The sequence below is a fragment of the Apodemus sylvaticus genome, chromosome 7, assembly GCF_947179515.1.
Source record: "Apodemus sylvaticus chromosome 7, mApoSyl1.1, whole genome shotgun sequence".
NCBI lineage: Eukaryota > Metazoa > Chordata > Mammalia > Rodentia > Muridae > Apodemus > Apodemus sylvaticus.
In genome coordinates this window covers 14,196,680-14,214,617 of record NC_067478.1, presented here as the reverse complement: position 1 = coordinate 14,214,617, position 17,938 = coordinate 14,196,680, and the positions used below count along the sequence as shown (strand labels likewise).

The 17,938-nt window shown below is 44.6% G+C and overlaps 1 protein-coding gene across 1 annotated transcript; it reads right to left on the bottom strand.

Moving 5' to 3' along the window:
- Positions 1 to 2,689: 2,689 nt before the first annotated feature.
- LOC127689589 (F-box/WD repeat-containing protein 15-like) lies at positions 2,690 to 15,441 on the bottom strand. The gene is made up of 10 exons (XM_052189279.1): positions 15,352 to 15,441; positions 14,502 to 14,539; positions 14,138 to 14,301; positions 12,735 to 12,853; positions 11,641 to 11,850; positions 10,006 to 10,164; positions 8,956 to 9,166; positions 7,372 to 7,547; positions 6,954 to 7,078; positions 2,690 to 2,801 (listed from the first exon to the last, which is right to left on the bottom strand). Exons 1-10 carry the CDS (start codon positions 15,439 to 15,441, stop codon positions 2,690 to 2,692), a joined length of 1,404 nt encoding a protein of 467 aa, XP_052045239.1.
- Between the last annotated feature and the right edge of the window lie 2,497 nt (positions 15,442 to 17,938).

Below are 17,938 nucleotides of genomic sequence, written 5' to 3'. Positions count from 1 at the left end.
GTTCGGAACACTTCGTAACTGTGCTTCTTTGTACTTTAAGACAATAACTCAAGGAACCCAGCACTATGTAGAGTGCACAAAGACATACACCATGGACGTGTGCATGTATACATACGTAAACACACGCATACAAAATGGATGTGCTTCTATATACACATAGAGACACACTTTTTAAACTATGCTCTCTACTGATTCAGACTGAAAATATTTTGAGGACTGCAGATCCCACCATTGGCATCACTACCACAGAGTTGGAGGTTTAACATCGCTACCACAGAGTTGGAGGTTGGAATGTAAAGCGATCAGCAAAACCAAAGCAGCCTGAGGAGAGGATGACAGACACAGTGCAGGCCCTGAAAGAGCCAGAGGCCTCCCTGGGCTACACTTCCTCAGTTTTCTACTTTCTTTCCTTCTCTCTCTTTCTTCCTTTCTTCCTTTATTTCGGTCTTTCTTCTTTCTTTCTTTCATTTTCTTTCTTTCTTTTTATTTTTCTTTCCTTTATTTGACTTTGAGACAGGGTCTCACTCTCTAGCCCTGACTGCCTAGCCTGGATCATGATATTTATACCCCATGTCTCAAACTTAGAGTTCTGTCTGCCTCTGCCTCCCAAGTGCTGGGATGAAAGATGTGTGCCACAATGCCTGGATTTGTACTTTCTGTTTGCATGTTTGCTGAGGCAGAGGATGGCCCTGGCTTCTTTCTGTAAGTGACTGATTAGATGTTCAAATGTAGAGCTTTTGTAGCTCCTTATAACAGACATGAGATGTTGCTACCCCAGAGACCTCAACAATGTATGTTTTCCATTCATGATGGAGGTCAGATTATTTTAACAAGGTGTAATTGTTTAAGGTGACTGTGTGTGTGTGTGTGTGTGTGTGTGTGTGTGTGTGTGACTGAATGAGAGTGAATATCATCCTTTGATCCAGGCTGCCCTAAAATTTACTGTAGAGTTAATGTTGGCCTCAAACATGAAACCTCTTGCCTGCAGAAGCTAGAAAAGGGCATTTGACCTCCTGGTTCTGAGGTTACAGGCAGTTGTGATCCACCATGTGGGTGCTGAAAATCAAACCCAGGTCCTCTGGAAAGCAGCCAGTACTCTTAACCACAGAGCCATCGCTCTAGCCCCTAAACAAACACTTCCTCTCCTTGTATTTAAACCAATGTTGTAATAATGACCATCTGGCAAAGGGACCATCAGGTGACCAATAGGGAGATGAGCTGAAAAACATTTTCTGAGGCTCTGAGATTCCCCACACAGTGTGAGCTGAAGATGGTGGTCGCAGTAGCTTCCTGAGGACCATTAACAATGAGTGTAGATGAGATGGGGTATGTGGGAAAAATACTCTGTCCCAGGCTTATTCATTGCTTACCCAACATTGGCAGGGCGCTGTTCTCTGCAGAGGCACAAGAAGACAATCCACCGCCTGTCTCTGCCAGGACACAGCAGCTGCCCTGGCATCCCTGGACTTGAGACCCATCACACTGTTCTCTGTCCCTGCCCCAGTCCTGTTCTCATTGTGGTATACATCCCTGTCTGCTGTGTTGTACCTCACTAGGTAGCTCTGGTGACCTAGGCTCACTATGTAGACAAGGCTGGACTTGAACTCACAGGGATCCACCTGCCTCTGCCTGCTGCTGAGTGCTGGGATTAAAGGTGCATAACATCATGCTGAGATGATTTTTGCTTTCTTTGCCTTTTGTTTTTTGTATTTTTGAGACAGTGTTTCCCTGTGTAGCCCTGGCTTTCCTGGAACTCACTCTGTAGGATGGGCTGACCCCAGACTCAGATCTGTTTGCTTCTTTCTGACTCTGAGTGCTGAGGTTAAAGGGGGACACCACTGCCACCATCACCTGGCTGGGATGGATGTCTTTCTTTTTAGGTCAGCTGTAAATGTACTCCAGTGCTGGGATTAACGGTGTGCTCTGTCATTGCCTGGCTTATAGTAGTAGTAGTAGTAGTAGTAGTAGTATTTTCCTTTTTCTTCTCTTTTTAAAAATATTTTTATGTGTAATACTATTTTGCGTGCATGCATGTCTGTCTGAAGGATACCATATCCTCTGGAACTGGAGTTACAGACAGGTGTTAGCTGCTCTCTGTGTGCTAGCAATTGAAACCATGTCCTGTGAAAGAACAGCCAGTGGACTTCACTGCTGAGCCATCTCTCCAACCCATATGCCCTGGATTTACAAAAGTGCTTTGAGGGAAAACAAAAGAGGTCAAGAATTCAAAGGAGAACAGCGAAGAGAGGTATATGGAAAGGTTTAATGGAGGAAGGGAGAAGGGATAATTAGAGTCTCAAAAAAGTTGGGGTTTTTTTTGTTTGTTTTTTTTGGTTTTTTTTGCCACATTATCTTCTGCCGTGATAAGCTGCCCACATGGCCTGGTCATCTGACTAAATCCTATAGCAATGAAATGACAGACGTCACAGCCAAATTGGTTGTATATCTAGCCACGAACTTAGTTTCAGAGATGGGTTCTCATGAAGTACCCCTGATTGGTCTGAAGTAGCTCTGTAGACCAGGCTGGCCTCAGAACTCAGATCTTCCCTCTGCCTCTGCCTCCCAGTGTCAGGATTAAAAGTATGCACCACCACATTTAGCCTCTTCAGTTCTTAGCAACACTGAAATCACCAGCCTGGGCTTGCAAATATACCTTTATTATCATTGAAGAAGAGGATACACAACACACTCAGTTTTCAAGATCAGAATTCAAGGTATATGCCGTCACCAAGCTGTGGGCAGAACCATTTGTCATCACTTGAATTATGCTCACATTGTCACATAGTGTTTTATCAATGAAGCTGCGAAAGGAAAAAAACAAAGAGGTTAGTACTCACATGGGAGTGAGGTTTATCAACTGATGAAGAAATGACTGTCTTTTCATCACAGTCCTGAATCTGATTAAACGTTTAAGTATTTATTTGTTGGAGGCTATAGAGATAGCACTGCGGTTTAGATCACTCTTCTAGAGGTCCTGAGTTCAATACCCAGCAACCACACGTTGGCTCACAACCATCTGTCATGAATTCCATGCCCTCTTCTGCTGCTGGTGTGTCTAAAGACAGAGACAGTGTACACATATACATAATGAGATAAACAAATAAAAAATACGTATTAGTCACGTGTGTATGTGTATATGTGCACTCGTGGGGGGAGGTGCTGGTGTGTACCTGAGTTCGTCTGTGTCTATGTGTGCATGCCTGTGTGATTATGTGTGACAGCATACTTGGGGTGTGGCTCTGTGTGCCTGTGTGTGTGTGTGTGTGTGTGTGTGTGTGTGTGTGTATCCCAGTGCATACGTATGCACCACGTATGCATGAAGTGGGTAGATAATAACTTGTGGGACCCAGTTCTCTCCTTTCACCAAGAAGGTTCCAGAGGCTGAACTTGTCAGGCTTGGTGGCAGTTGCCTAAACTGCTGAGCCAGCTCAGGTTAATTTTGAGTAACTGCGCACGTTGGCAAAGGAAGACTGTCATTCATAGCATGAGTTCCAGTCCCAGCCTTCTGCAATAGACCTCTGCCACATTTCTCAATTCTCAGTTGGTCAGTACATTACCTAAGAACAGAGAGAGCAGTCACTGTGAGGCCACATATATATAAATCACTTCAACTCAGGAGGCTGAGGCCAGAGAACTGACAGAGTTTGAGGCAGTTTAAGGTTAGTCTAGGCTAGATAGTGAGACCTTGTCTCAGAAAAAAACAAAGATGTTAATGTATAATTTATTTCAAAATTGAGTTGTATTCCCTTAGTCAAACTTGGTCCACTCCGAGTGAATACAGCAATGCATCCCCTCCCCACTAGGGGGCGTGGAGATGGTGGGGCACATGTCAATCATTCTGTTCTTTCCTAATGAAGGAAACCTCTACCAGATCACTCAGGAGCTCATAAGTGTCAGGCCTGCCCTGGGCGAGCACACAGCCCCCTGCCTGTGGCTGTGCAGACTCTAGCCAAAACCTGTCGTCCACTCCCATAGTCTCCTTTGCACTGAGGTGATGAAAATGGCACCCATATCTCCCTCCATCTGGTATGTTGAGAACACATCAAAACTAAATGAAATTTAGGGATAAAGTTCATTATCAGAGTTCATCCTTTACATGTGCAAGACCCTGGATTTACTCCCCCAGCAGAAGAAAGTCTAAATACATTCCCCAAATTGTAAGTCTACTGGATAGTCTACAGAGTCAAAAGCAGATCAAGGCCAAATATATTAAGTTCCAACACTTTATACTAGAGTCACCAAGAACAAGTTTATAGAAATTAAACAAGAAGCTTGAAATCACCCAGGCAATAGTGGCACACGCCTTTAATCCGACCACTTGGGAGGCAGAGGCAGACAGATTTCTGAATTCGAGGCCAGCCTGGTCTACAGAGTGAGTTCCAGGACAGTCAGGGACACAAAGAGAAACCCTGTCTGGAACAAAACAAAAGATTAAAAAACAAAACAAAACCAAAAACTTGAAATGAGAGGGACATTACACCTGATCATCTATAGAATGACAGACCCCAATGGCAGTAGATCTTTCAGCACATCATAGAGGCCAGGAGGACACACTAGAGCCCTTTCCAAATCCTGAAGGAGAAAAAACTAATACCTATGAAAACAACAGAGACTGAGAGGGAGAAGGTTCTGGAGTTCAAGGCAAGCCTTGGATACCTAAAGTTTTAGGCTATGCTTAACTCCATAGCAAGTTTGAGGCCAGTCTGGGGGTACACAAGATGTCTCAAAACAACTGCATACACAAACATGCTCAAACACACACACAAAAACACAGCCACACACGCACTTTACATACAAAACCACAGTCACACGCACACTTTACATAGCTAAGGCCTCCTTATATAAAACAAAAACACTGAAGCTATCACAATATCAGATTTTAAAATACATCACAGCAAGCTGCTGTGATCCAAGCAGATGAATGATACTGCCATCACACAGATGCGTCAGAGCCTAGGAGAAGACCTGCACTATTATCGTTTCTTCATTTTTTTTTTAAGGATAAGGAATAGGCTCTCCTATAAGCGATGCCAGGAAGATTCAAAAGTCACCACATTCTGGTAAATTCCATTAAAGAATAATTCACTAATCAATTCATGACACATAGAAGGAAAGGCTAGCTCTCAGACTGGAAAATGACTAAGAGAGAATCTGTAGAAAAAGCTCCATGACTCTGGTCTAGGCAGAAGTTCTTTGCTGGAAACTCCCAAGTTCCAGCAACCAAAGCAACAAGAAACAAAGGGGACTGCATCAAACTACAAAGTTTCTTCACATAATAGTGGAGAAATCAAACCAACAAGACTCAAAAACCAAACAAACAACAAAAAATTAAAAGAATGAATAGAAACCTCACAGAGTTAGGGAAAAATTGAAATAAGGTTTCATTGTACAGCCCACATTATCATTGAATTTGAATGTGCCTTTGAATGAATTACATGAGGTAATTGTTCTGCCTTAGCTTCCTGCATACTGGAATTATAGCTGTGTACCTCTGTGTGCAGAGGGGGAAATATCACTAAGTAACACATGTAATATAAATTATATGGGTAAATTGTCGTGTGCTGTTCACTTTTGTTGAAAAGGGACTCTAGATGATCACCTTTACTCCCAGCACTGGGGAGGAAGAGACAGGTGGATCTCCGAGTAGAGTTCAAGGCAAGCTTGTGTCCAAGACTGATGAAGCTACACACAGAAACCCTATAAGAGGGAGGACTCATTTTTTTCTTTTTAGTTCTTTTTATAGAAACAGGGTCATGATGTCTTGCTAAATGTCAATAAACATTTGCTTCAGCAGCCTGGGTGCAGGGTTTGGGCCCTGTGCCACCACACCATGGTCACTGAAAATAACTGAAATGAAGGCAAGTAAACCTCCAAGGAAAATTAGCCAAATGGAGATAATGACAGCTCACTGATAAAGCAACCAAGTGGGGGCTGCACTCAGGGGAACCCATCCTGCCATTAAAGACAAGCTATGAGGACACAGTCCCCCCACTTCTACTGTGGGCCTGAGACTGTCGACATGTCTGTGTGTGCTGAGATCCCAAGAACTAGCAATTCTTTCTTTTTCCCTCCTTCCCTCCATTCCTAATATACAATCTTTATAGCCCTGGCTCTGCTGGGACTCATTATGTAAACCAGGCTGGCCTAGAACTGACAAGATAGCCACTTGACTCTGCATCACTAGTACTGGAATTAAGGCATGTGCTATGCTTGGCCAGTTCGTAATTTGTTTGTTTGTCATGCTTTTGCAATGAACCCAATTGGCTGCCAAACTTCCTAAACAGCAGAAGGTGACCTTAAAGTTCTGGATCCTCCTGTCTCTGCTTCTTAAATATTAAACAGACACAGCACCATGTCTGTTCTGTGTGATGCTAGAGATCATAAATTTAGTCATGTCTTTTTATAGAAAGTTCATTTCTCTTTTACAAATGCCTTTTCTTTAATTCGATATATTTTTTATTTACATTTCAAATGATTTCCCCTTTTCTAGCCCCCCACTCCCCGAAAGTCCCGCAAACCCCCTTCTCTCCCCCTGTCCTCCCACCCACCCCTTCCCACTTCCCTGTTCTGGTTTTGCCGAATACTGCTTCACTGAGTCTTTCCAGAACAAGGGGCCACTCTTCCTTTCTTCTTGTACCTCATTTGATGTGTGGATTATGTTTTGGGTATTCCAGTTTTCTAGGTTAATATCCACTTATTAGTGAGTGTACAAATGCCTTTTTACAGAGAACTTTTTAATATGTTTAACTTTCCTTTAAATGCATTGGTGTGAAGGAGTCAGTCAGATCCCCTGGAACTGGAGTCACAGACAGTTGTGAGTCACCACGTGGATGCTGGGGACTGAACCCAAGTCCTCTGGAAGAGCAGCCAGTGCGCCTAACTGCTGAGTCATCTCTCCAGCCCAGAAATGTTTGAAAATTAATCTGCAGTTGAAGTCAAGAAGCAGAGCTCACCTTTGTGGTGGCAGATATCTCCTGTTTTGCAGCCGATAACACCTCCTGAGCCGAGGGGTTCTCTCCTCCCATGCATACACATCCAAAGAGCCATCATGAAGGGTGACGATGACATGAATGGGGTCCTACAAAGAACACCCAACTATGAGCAGGCTGGAGTCAATGTCAGACAGGGAGAGGACCTAGGAGATGGCTCATCAGGTAGAGGCACCTGCTGAGCGAGCCTGGTGTTCTGAGCCCATGTGAAGGTGGAAAGAGAGAGACTAATGCCAGGAAGTCGGCCTCTGGCCTCTGCAAGTGCTCTCCCAAGTACAAGTGCACATGCGCACATACCAACAGTATATGCAGTTTCAAAATATGTAAATCTATTTTATTTAAAAAAAAAAAACCCACTGTAGGGCAAACATTCTAAACATACCACCCACAGGCTCAAGATCTCTTCTGAGTAGTACTGAAATGTCTGCAGACGGAGACCGTTCATGCTGAAGAGCAGGAGAGTGGACAGAGTTGAACAAACAATCACATCCTTATCACTGACTCCCATCCAATTTGGATTCTCATATTCTGGCAACGAGAAGCTTGAAAACAAATGTCCTGTTCCAAACAAACACAAAATGCAGAGGCAATTTTTTTCAATCATTTAAGCAAGAGCAAAATCCTTAATGCTCAGTGCAAAGCAAATCCCTACTTCCATGGCATGCTAGACTCTTAGAGAACGTGAGACAATGAACACAGTCCTCTGGTCTGACATTCCATGTCCTTGGCCATGGGAAGGCAGGTTGTGACACAGGGACAATCAAAAGCTCAAACATTGGAAAGATGACTGTACTGGGAAAGGACAGTAGAGCCCAGTCCCTAGTACAAGACAGAAATGGAAACATGTGTGCCCAAGAGAACCGTAGTTCGCTAGTGCAGGGACCATCAAACAGGCCTGAGTTCACATCTGGCCAAGGAGCCTCCTGCTCCCTTTACAGAAACATCATGTGCAGCAGCATCCTGTGGAGATCCACAATCCCTGCACAGCCCAAAGATCTCCAAGATCGAGGCTAGCCTGGTCTACAGAGCAAGATCCAGGTTAACCATGGCTACACAGAGAAACCCTGTCTTCAGAGACTAAAAATGAAAAGCAATGACAAGCATTTACAGCTTACTATCAGCACTTTCAAGAGACAGAGGAGAAATCAGAATGTCTTTGAAAAATCACTTTCACAGTGTTATGTTTACGTAGGTATTCATGCCACAGCACACATGGGAGGGTCAGGGGACAACTTGAGGGATTTGGATCACTCCTCCATCATATGGTTCTCCAGGAATTGAACTAGGTTGCCAGGGTTGGTAGTTAAGTGTCTCTCTCTCCTCTCCACCTTCCTAATGCTGCCTACTGAACTTTAACACAGTTCTCATGTGGCTTTGGGGAGTCACCCTGGTCCTAAAGTTACCTTCTTTGCTAGGTCATAATGTAAGTTTGCTACTGTTATCAATTGTGATTAAAGTATTTTTGAAGACAATAGTTTGCCATGGGGGTCAGGACCCATAGGTGGAGAACCAGGGCCCTAAGGTATTTTGCCACCCCATAATATAGTTTGTTATTGCTTCTCATTTGAGCTTTTCTGTTATTGAGACAATGTCTCACTGTGCATCCCTGGCCAACCTGGTACCCACTTCATAGATCAGGCTGGCCTGGAACACAGAAAGATAGATATATGTGTCTCTGCTCCTGAATGCTGGCATTAAAGGTGTGCACTACCAGGGATAGTCTTTTGTTTTTTATTTTTTAACATTATAAGTGTGCGTGTGTGTGTGTGTGTGTGTGTGTGTGTGTGTGTTTTGAATTGTGTACATGTCTTCATGCATGTATGTAACATGTATACATGCTACACCATCTTGTCAGCCTCATCGTTTTTGTTTGTGAGTCAGCACCCTCTATGAAGCTCTCCTGACTCAGTCTCCTGATTTTGGGCATGAGCCATCTTGTCTGCCTTGAGAGTTTTCTAAGGTTTACCTTTAACAGTTGTTTTTGTCCCAATGTTTTCCAGCTCCATATCAAATGTGATCAACTTTGTAAAATTTTGGGGGCCAATTCTGGACATCAGGGTTATCCTGTCCTCCCTTCTTGGGGTCCAGAAGGCTCTTTGGCATAAAGAAAACTGGAGGATGGTACACACAGGGGCAGGAAATTCAGATGTCCTCAGTAAACTGCTCATGTAGAACACCTGCAGAGAGGATTGCCCAGTGGAATCAATGAAGAGTAGATCTCTGCAGTCTTGCACATGCGCACTCCTGACAAGGAGCTTTATAAAGAAACCCAGGACTGGCCCCATCTGTTCCCCACCCAAGGACAGGGCAGAGCAGCCATTGCTCCCACTCACAGTCTTCCTGACCATCTCATCATATTCAGGGACAGTATGGAATCCCTGACCCGGGTCTTAGGGCACCTCCATCATCCTACCACAATGGATGCATCAGGCAGACCTTGGTTAAGTAGAGGACTAGTCCAGGGCTGTTCTGAACATTGTCTGTAAATGAGGCATTGACACTGTCATACTGTAACCTAGGCTGCATAGAAAGTATATCGATGTATAAAACTAAATAAATATGCTTGGGCCCTGAGGAGTACTTGGCCTCTGAGTGGACCATCTCTCTCATGGTACCTAAGAACCAAGCACCAGAGAGCTGGCAGTGAAGGGAGAAGGCACTATATAGAGCCCTGGGTGTGGCAGCACTTCTCTGAAATATGTCACCTCTGGTGGTCATGTCTGCCAGTGATAGAAAATTGCTTTGAGTTCAGAGCCAGCAAAGATTCCTGAGGACTGTTATTTCACCTGCCGTCATCCTTTGGCTGTGCACAATTCAAGAACAGTTCACTACTAGATATCTGCCATTGTGACTGGTCACCTGACTGCTTCCAAGACACTATTCTTCCCTGACTGTAGAAATGGCTTTCCTTATGATAGGGCTTAGGAGAGGGGGAGGGGTCTCCCTGGACCTCTCTGAGGGCTGGACCTTCCCACTGTCTCCCACCTTCACCCTGGAGTTGCTAGAACAGACCTACCTTTGGCAGGATAGGTGAGTATTTCTTCCTCAGAAAGACCCATTTCTTCTGAGGAGAGCAGCAGAGTTCATCAATACCGTGAGGGAAAACTTCGACTATGGAAATGAGGTGTAAATCAGGAATCCTAAAGATGCAGAGGTGACCCGAGCTATCTCCTGCCTGAAATCAGAGCACCAGCACCTGGTCAGTGGGAAAAGGTTAAGCATGGAGGAAGCAGTGTTACCTGCTCTGAGATACACCACTGAGTCTTCAAGTCCAGTGATGAGGTCCAAAGCTCTGACCAGCCTGCCTCACAGAGTGTCTGGGCTGATACCATGGAATAAGACAATCTAGGCCTAGTGCAAAGGGATGTCTCAGTGGGTAACTGTCCTGAGCAAGAGAGAAAGTAACAGAGAGAGAGAGAGACAGACAGAGAGAGAGAGAGAGACAGAGAGAGAGAGAGACAGAGAGACACAGAGAGACACACAGAGAGAGAGTCAGAGAGAGACAGAGTCAAAGACAGAAAGAATGTCTGTAAGTTCAGTTCCAGGGGCTCCAATGACTTTTTCCAGCACCCAAGCATGTTCAAAATACATAGACACACATGCAGGCAAAATATTCACACTCAAAATAATTATTTGGTTTTTGGGTTTTTCTGACAGGATTTCTTTCTGTATCCCTGGCTGTAAGAACTCACTCTTACAGCAGGCTGACCTCAAACTCAAGATTTAACCTGTCTGTGCCATGCACCAGCATGCCCTGCAGGAGGTTTTTAAAGAAACATTTGTAGGGCATGATTATCTTTAATCCCAACACTCTATGGGCAGCACAGTCTGATCTCTGTGAGTTACAACTCTAGTCTACACAATGAGTTCTAGGCCAGGCAGGACTACATCATGCGACTCTGTCTCAAACACATGAGGTATGGTATGTGTAAAGATATTCCAAGCCATACAACACTCTTCTGCAGGACTCACTGGGATATAATCATTATCCTTTTCTCTCAATACCTGATAAAATTCACATTTTTCTCTCTATTGTCCCTACCCAATTTCATGGATTCAGCAATAATAAACATTTAAAGAGAAGAAGCTGTAAAATCACTTAGAAAAATTGGGTGTGTGTGCCTGGTATATGTATTTTTATGTATGCACATGTAGATTGAATACCTGGGCATACATGGAAACCAGAGAAGGATGCCAGGTATCCTGTTAGATCTGATTTCCTGACAGAGTCTCTTATTGAACCTGGAGCTAGGCTGGCTTGGCCAGGAGCCGTCTAGTCCCAGTGACCCTTGTGTTTCCATCCCCAAAAGCACTGGGGTTACAGGCACATTTAGCCATATCACACTTTATATGTGTCAGGGGTTTGAACTCAGGTCTTAATGCTTCCACAGCAAAGACTGCTACCCACTGAGCCATCTATCCCCAGATCCCAGGAAAGAATATTAAAATAATATTTTTAAGAGAATAGCCTAAGGAAATACACATGAAATAGGTCAAAGGCTAAGGGATGGCCATCTTTGTGGTTTACTGTGATTGACTCTCAGGGTTTGCAGAGACTTCAGGAAGGCAAATTGAGATTTGATATTAATGAGACCTCAAACTGGCAAGTGTTTTGTTCTGTGTGACTACTCCAGATTCGGGGGTCACTTACCAAGACAATTGCGCCATCCTGGGTATCAACAGCTTCCAGTGATTGGCATGGAGAGAACAGGTTGTTTGTCGCCAGAGCGTCCCTGTTCTGACAGTCCCACAGTTTGATAGTTGATTCTGTATCTACAGTCACCGCAATGTGCATCTCAGGGAGGGTAGTCAAATGCTGGATAACAGCGGGATGTCCTGAGCTGACCCAGGTCAAAACGCCCTGGGGAACAAGAGCATCATCATGTCTGAGCACTGATAATTCCAACTGCTTTCACCCACCAGCTTGATTTGGAAGCCCCGTCCAGACTGGAACACCTTCTTCCTTACATGCAAAGAATATGAACGATCTAAGCATCCCTCAGTTGGTAGCACATTCCTAGAATCCCAGCCCAGAAAGGCAGAGGCAGGAAAGTCACTCGCAGGTTGAGGCCAGTCTAGTCTACAACAATCAAGTTACAGGCCCGTTCGGATTACAAGACTATCTCAAAAAAACAGAAAGAAAGGAAGGAAGGAAGAAAGAAGAAAGAAAGAAGGAAGGAAGGAAGGAAGGAAGGAAGGAAGAAAGAAAGAAAGAAAGAAAGAAAGAAAGAAAGAAAGAAAGAAAGAAAGAAAGAAAGAGAGAGAGAGAGAGAGAGAAGGAAGGAAGGAAGATAGGAAGGAAGGGCGAGAGAGGAAGGAAGGAAGAGAAAGAAGGAAGGAAGGAAGGAAAGACAGAGAAAAAGAAAGAAAGAAAGAAAGAAAGAAAGAAAGAAAGAAAGAAAGAAAGAAAGAAAGAAAGAGGAGGGAGAGAGGAAAGGAGGGAGGGAGAGAGACAGAAAGAAAGAAAAAAGAAACAAACAAACAAACACTGGGCTGGAGAGATGGCTCAGCAGTTAAGACCACCAGTTGTTCTTAACCTAAAGACCTGGGTTCAACTCCCAGCACACACATGGCAGCTCACAACTGTCTCTAATTCCAATTCCAGGGTACCTGACACCTTCACACAAACATTCATGAAAACAGAATTCCTATAGATATAAAAAATAAAATGGTACTACTGCCCCCACCCCCAATCCATCTCTTAGGGCATCCAGGTAACTTTTGCTACTCATTGGCCAGACTCACCTTATGAATATCCCAAGTGGAAATCTTGGTCATGGAAGTCACAATACAGACAGCCGACTTGCCTTGTCCTTTTCTTGTTAAGCCACACCCTGAGATATAACATGCATATGCCCAAAATCCTGCAAGGAAACCACAACAATGTTTGGACACCAGACAGTTGACGGGGCACTCAAACCGAAGGAGCTATGTTTCTGTTCCCTCTGTCATGGAGAATGCTTGGAAAAAAGCTGTGGAAAAGAAGAAGTGAGAGGCAGCCAAGCAAGCTGCAGGCTGGTCATTTGTTCAGAGACATTTCCTCTTTAATCTGTTTCTATAAATTCAAAATGGGGGCTGGGGGCTGGGGCTGTAACTCAGTGGGCAGGGTGCTCAGTTCTGTTCCTAGAGGCCTATAGACTGTGACCCGGTACTCATGTGGAGGCAGAAGGATCCAAAATTCAAGATATTGGTGTTTGTGACATGAAAGTTTGAGGTCAGCCTGTGGTACATGAGATCTGTCTTAAGAAAGAAAAAAAAAAAAAAGAGCCAAGGAAGTGTTGTGCACACCTTTGATCCCAAGCACTTGGGAGGCAGAGGCAGGTGAATTTCTGAGTTGGAGGCCAGCCTGGTTTCAGAGTGAGTTCCAAGAAAACCGGGGCTACACCGAAGAACCCTGTATCAAAAAAAAAAAAAAAAAAAAAAAAAAACAAAGAAAGAAAAAGAGAGAGACAGAGACAGAGACAGAGACAGAGAGAGACAGAGAGAGAACAAATTAGGAAAGGAAAGGAAAGAAAAGAAAAGAAAGGAAAAGAAAAGAAAGAAAAGAAAGGTGGAAAGATAGCGCAGTCCCAGAGAAGACAAGCAGGAGCTCCTGAGTTTGAGTCCAGCCTAGTCTACAGAGCAAGTTCCAGGCTGACCATGGCTATATAGTAAGGCCTTATCTCAAAACAAACAGAAAAGATAACAGATTCCACAAAGTTGTCTTCACACACACACACACACATACACACACAGTACATCATGTATACACATCACATAACACAACTGTGTGTACGCCATGTACACAAATCACATATACATACTAAAAATAATAAATATAAAAAATTTAAAAGTATCTCTCCATCAGAAAACTGTTCAGAAGTAGTTTGTTGAAAAAGATAAATACTAAAGTCAATTTAGTAATTTCCCCACTAAATTCTCTCTGCACACTGGGAAGGGTTTGAACCTTCAGGGAAAGGGAGGGATAGGGCAGGTTTTACAATGTGGAGCAACAACTCAGCAGATCACAGATTGGTTCCATGGCTAGTCTAGCACAGCAGCCCCATATGGTTAAGCTACAATGCCCTGCCTGTTATTAAATGAGAATGTAGGACGGCACAGAATGGGGGGAAAAGTGGGCATCTCTTCTGGGGTACCCAAGCCCATACCAAACTCTGAAGGAATTTCTTTGTAAGTAAAATCTTCTGGCCTTGCCCGGGACTTGGTATGTTCTTGCCATGTTCGAGAAGTGAAGAACTGCTTCCATGTCTCCGTGCCCAGTAGTTGTAGGTTGACCTTGTCACAGAAGAGCCATCTCTTCCGACAGAACTTCCTGCAATGCACAGTTGCAATCCCATCAGGCTGTCCCCAGTCACCCACCTTAGAGCCACAGTTACAGTGTGAGAAACTTTTATTCACTAACCATCCTTGCACAGTGGAGGTCCAGGTACACAATCAGGAGGCCTCTTCTTCCCTTCCTGTTGTCCCCTCTTGTTGTCCCCTCTTCCCACCACACCCTGCCCCTCTCCTTACCTCCACAGGACATCACAGCTTGCAACTGCATTCCAGCTCTATGGGAGAGAAAAGAATCCTTAAACCAACAACCTCCTCCCTCTCCTGCTCTCAATTTGTTCTTTGCTGGGCCTACACAGGTTAATCAAACACAATCATAGATCTCCAGGAGCACCCAGACTCACAGTCCTAGCTCTCCAGGCCCTTCCACCTTGGAGAGACCTACCCCAGCAAACACAAGTCACCTTCTGAGGGCTCAGAGGAAGGAGGTTCAGCCTCCAAAAGTCTGACAGGAATCTCAAGGATTCATGTCAGCAGCACATCTCCACAGGGCAGCTGGTTCTCGTTTAGCAAAATTTTGTTATCACTGTTACTGTTCTGAGATAGGGTGTCTAGTAGCCTGGGCTGGGTTTAAGTTCATGTGATTGAGTCTGACCCACACTCCTGATCATCTTGCTTCCACCTCCCAAGTGCTTCCATTGCAGGTGTGAGCCCCCGCTCCTGTCTCATTGAACCAGATTTGAGGTCTTCAGAGTGGATAAAGCTAACCCACCAGCCTTAGATATATCCATTTGCTATTCTGTAGGCTGGTGAGCCTGTTGGTCAAGAGAAGCAGCTGAGCTGAGTAGACAGGTCTGAATAAGGTAAGTTTAAGGAGGGAGGGGAAAGAGGAAGGAAGGAAGGGAGGAAGGAAGGAAGAAGAAAGGAAAGAAGGAAGGAAGAAGGAAGGAAGGAAGGTAGGCAGGCAGGCAGCCAGGCAGGCTGTGTGAGCGTGATCCTGAAGTAGCCAAGACTGCATGTTGTGCAGGAAAGGTCAAAGCGGCCTTATGTAGGATGCACCCCATGGAGGACTCAGCCCAGGAGCTTTTACCTTGCTCACTTGGGCAACCTGTAGCAAAGTGAAGGCATCCAGATGGGAGAAGAGTTTCATCAATTGCTCAGGGGGCAAAAGATTGTCCATCTTCTGTGGCCTACGTCCACACTGACTCTTCTCTCTCCTCCCCAGCTTGCTCATATTTTAAAGGCTTGGCCAAAGGGTCAGCAGGATGGCCACCCACAGCTCATCAGGCTTTGATGGGAGCAAGCTGCAGGTGTGTAGACTCTCAGCCTGCCCCTGCCCCCACTCACTGGAGCCAGATACACTCAGCTGAGAGTGCTCACACCTAAACTACTCCACAGTGTCTTTCATTGTGTAAATGAGCTCATCATCCCCTTCCTGGCACTGTGGAGACCAAAAGTCCATGATCTGGGGCAGCCCCGATTGATGATGTACTTGTCAGAACTTTCTAGAAAATACCTAGGTACATACTAATTGCTTAAGTGAAGCCTATTAGGTTGCTCCAAATTACTGGTGTAGGGAATCTGGTTTCCATGTTTATATCTACCTTGAGAACTGAATTAGATCAGCAAGTCACACTTCTCCATGCCCCCACAGCCTCTAAGAGTATTTGGTTGAGTACTTAGATTTCTAGAGAAATGGCTGGTCAGAGAAGACACCTGATGTTTGCTGCTGATCGCTGCCCATACACACACATATGCACTCATGCAGGTAGGCACTTTTACATGTACTGTACATAAATTCTGTGCCAGCCTGGGCTAAAGAATGAGACATTGTTTCAAAAAAGAGTAATCGGGTCATGTTGCATTTATTCATGCTGATTATATTACTAACTAGAAATCGAATTGTATTTTTTATTCTAAAATTACCTTCTCCTCAGAATCCACAGGGTACAGGTTATGTTCGGAACACTTCGTAACTGTGCTTCTTTGTACTTTAAGACAATAACTCAAGGAACCCAGCACTATGTAGAGTGCACAAAGCCATACACCATGGACGTGTGCATGTATACATACGTAAACACACGCATACAAAATGGATGTGCTTCTATATACACATAGAGACACACTTTTTAAACTATGCTCTCTACTGATTCAGACTGAAAATATTTTGAGGACTGCAGACCCCACCATTGGCATTGCTACCACAGAGTTGGAGGTTAGACATCGCTACCACAGAGTTGGAGGTTGGAATGTGAAGCGATCAGCAAAACCAAAGCAGCCTGAGGAGAGGATGACAGACACAGTGCAGGCCCTGAAAGAGCCAGAGGCCTCCCTGGGCTACACTTCCTCAGTTTTCTACTTTCTTTCCTTCTCTCTCTTTCTTCCTTTCTTCCTTTATTTCGGTCTTTCTTCTTTCTTTCTTTCATTTTCTTTCTTTCTTTTTATTTTTCTTTCCTTTGACTTTGAGACAGGGTCTCACTCTCTAGCCCTGACTGCCTAGCCTGGATCATGATATTTATACCCCATGTCTCAAACTTAGAGTTCTGTCTGCCTCTGCCTCCCAAGTGCTGGGATGAAAGATGTGTGCCACAATGCCTGGATTTGTACTTTCTGTTTGCATGTTTGCTGAGGCAGAGGATGGCCCTGGCTTCTTTCTGTAAGTGACTGATTAGATGTTCAAATGTAGAGCTTTTGTAGCTCCTTTGCTACCCCAGAGACTTCAACAATGTATGTTTTCCATTCATGATGGTGGTCAGATTATTTTAACAAGGAGTAATTGTTTAAGGTGACTGTGTGTGTGTGTGTGTGTGTGTGTGTGTGTGTGTGTGACTGAATGAGAGTGAATATCATCCTTTGATCCAGGCTGCCCTAAAATTTACTGTAGAGTTAATGTTGGCCTCAAACATGAAACCTCTTGCCTGCAGAAGCTAGAAAAGGGCATTTGACCTCCTGGTTCTGAGGTTACAGGCAGTTGTGAGCCACCATGTGAGTGCTGAAAATCAAACCCAGGTCCTCTGGAAAAGCAGCCAGTACTCTTAACCACAGAGCCATCGCTCTAGCCCCTAAACAAACACTTCCTCTCCTTGTATTTAAGCCAATGTTGTAATAATGGCCAACTGACAAAGAGACCATCAAGTGACCAGTAGGGAGATGAGCTGAAAAACATTTTCTGAGGCTCTGAGATTCCCCACACAGTGTGAGCTGAAGATGGTGGTCGCAGTAGCTTCCTGAGGACCATTAACAATGAGTGTAGATGAGATGGGGTATGTGGGAAAAATACTCTGTCCCAGGCTTATTCATTGCTTACCCAACATTGGCAGGGCGCTGTTCTCTGCAGAGGCACAAGAAGACAATCCACCGCCTGTCTCTGCCAGGACACAGCAGCTGCCCTGGTATCCCTGGACTTGAGACCCATCACACTGTTCTCTGTCCCTGCCCCAGTCAGTTCTCATCCCAGTATACATCCATCTTTGCTGTGTTGTGCCTCACTAGGTAGCTCTGATGACCTAGGCTCACTATATAGACAAGGCTGGACTTGAACTCACAGGGATCCACCTGCCTCTGACTGCTGCTGCATGCTGGCATTGTTTGTACCATAATTCTGAGATGACTTTTTTTTCTGTGACACGTTTTCTCTGTATAACCCTGGCTGTCCTAGAATGCACCCTGTAGGCCAG

Excerpts from the sequence above, each read along its gene's own strand:
- LOC127689589 (XM_052189279.1), bottom strand. The coding sequence starts at position 15,441 with ATGGACAATCTTTTGCCCCCTGAGCAATTGATGAAACTCTTCTCCCAT. Across the intron at positions 14,540-15,351 it reads AGGTTGCCCAAGTGAGCAAG|AGCTGGAATGCAGTTGCAAG; the intron begins GTAAAAGCTCCT and ends TCTCTCCCATAG. Across the intron at positions 14,302-14,501 it reads AGCTGTGATGTCCTGTGGAG|GAAGTTCTGTCGGAAGAGAT; the intron begins GTAAGGAGAGGG and ends TGTGCATTGCAG.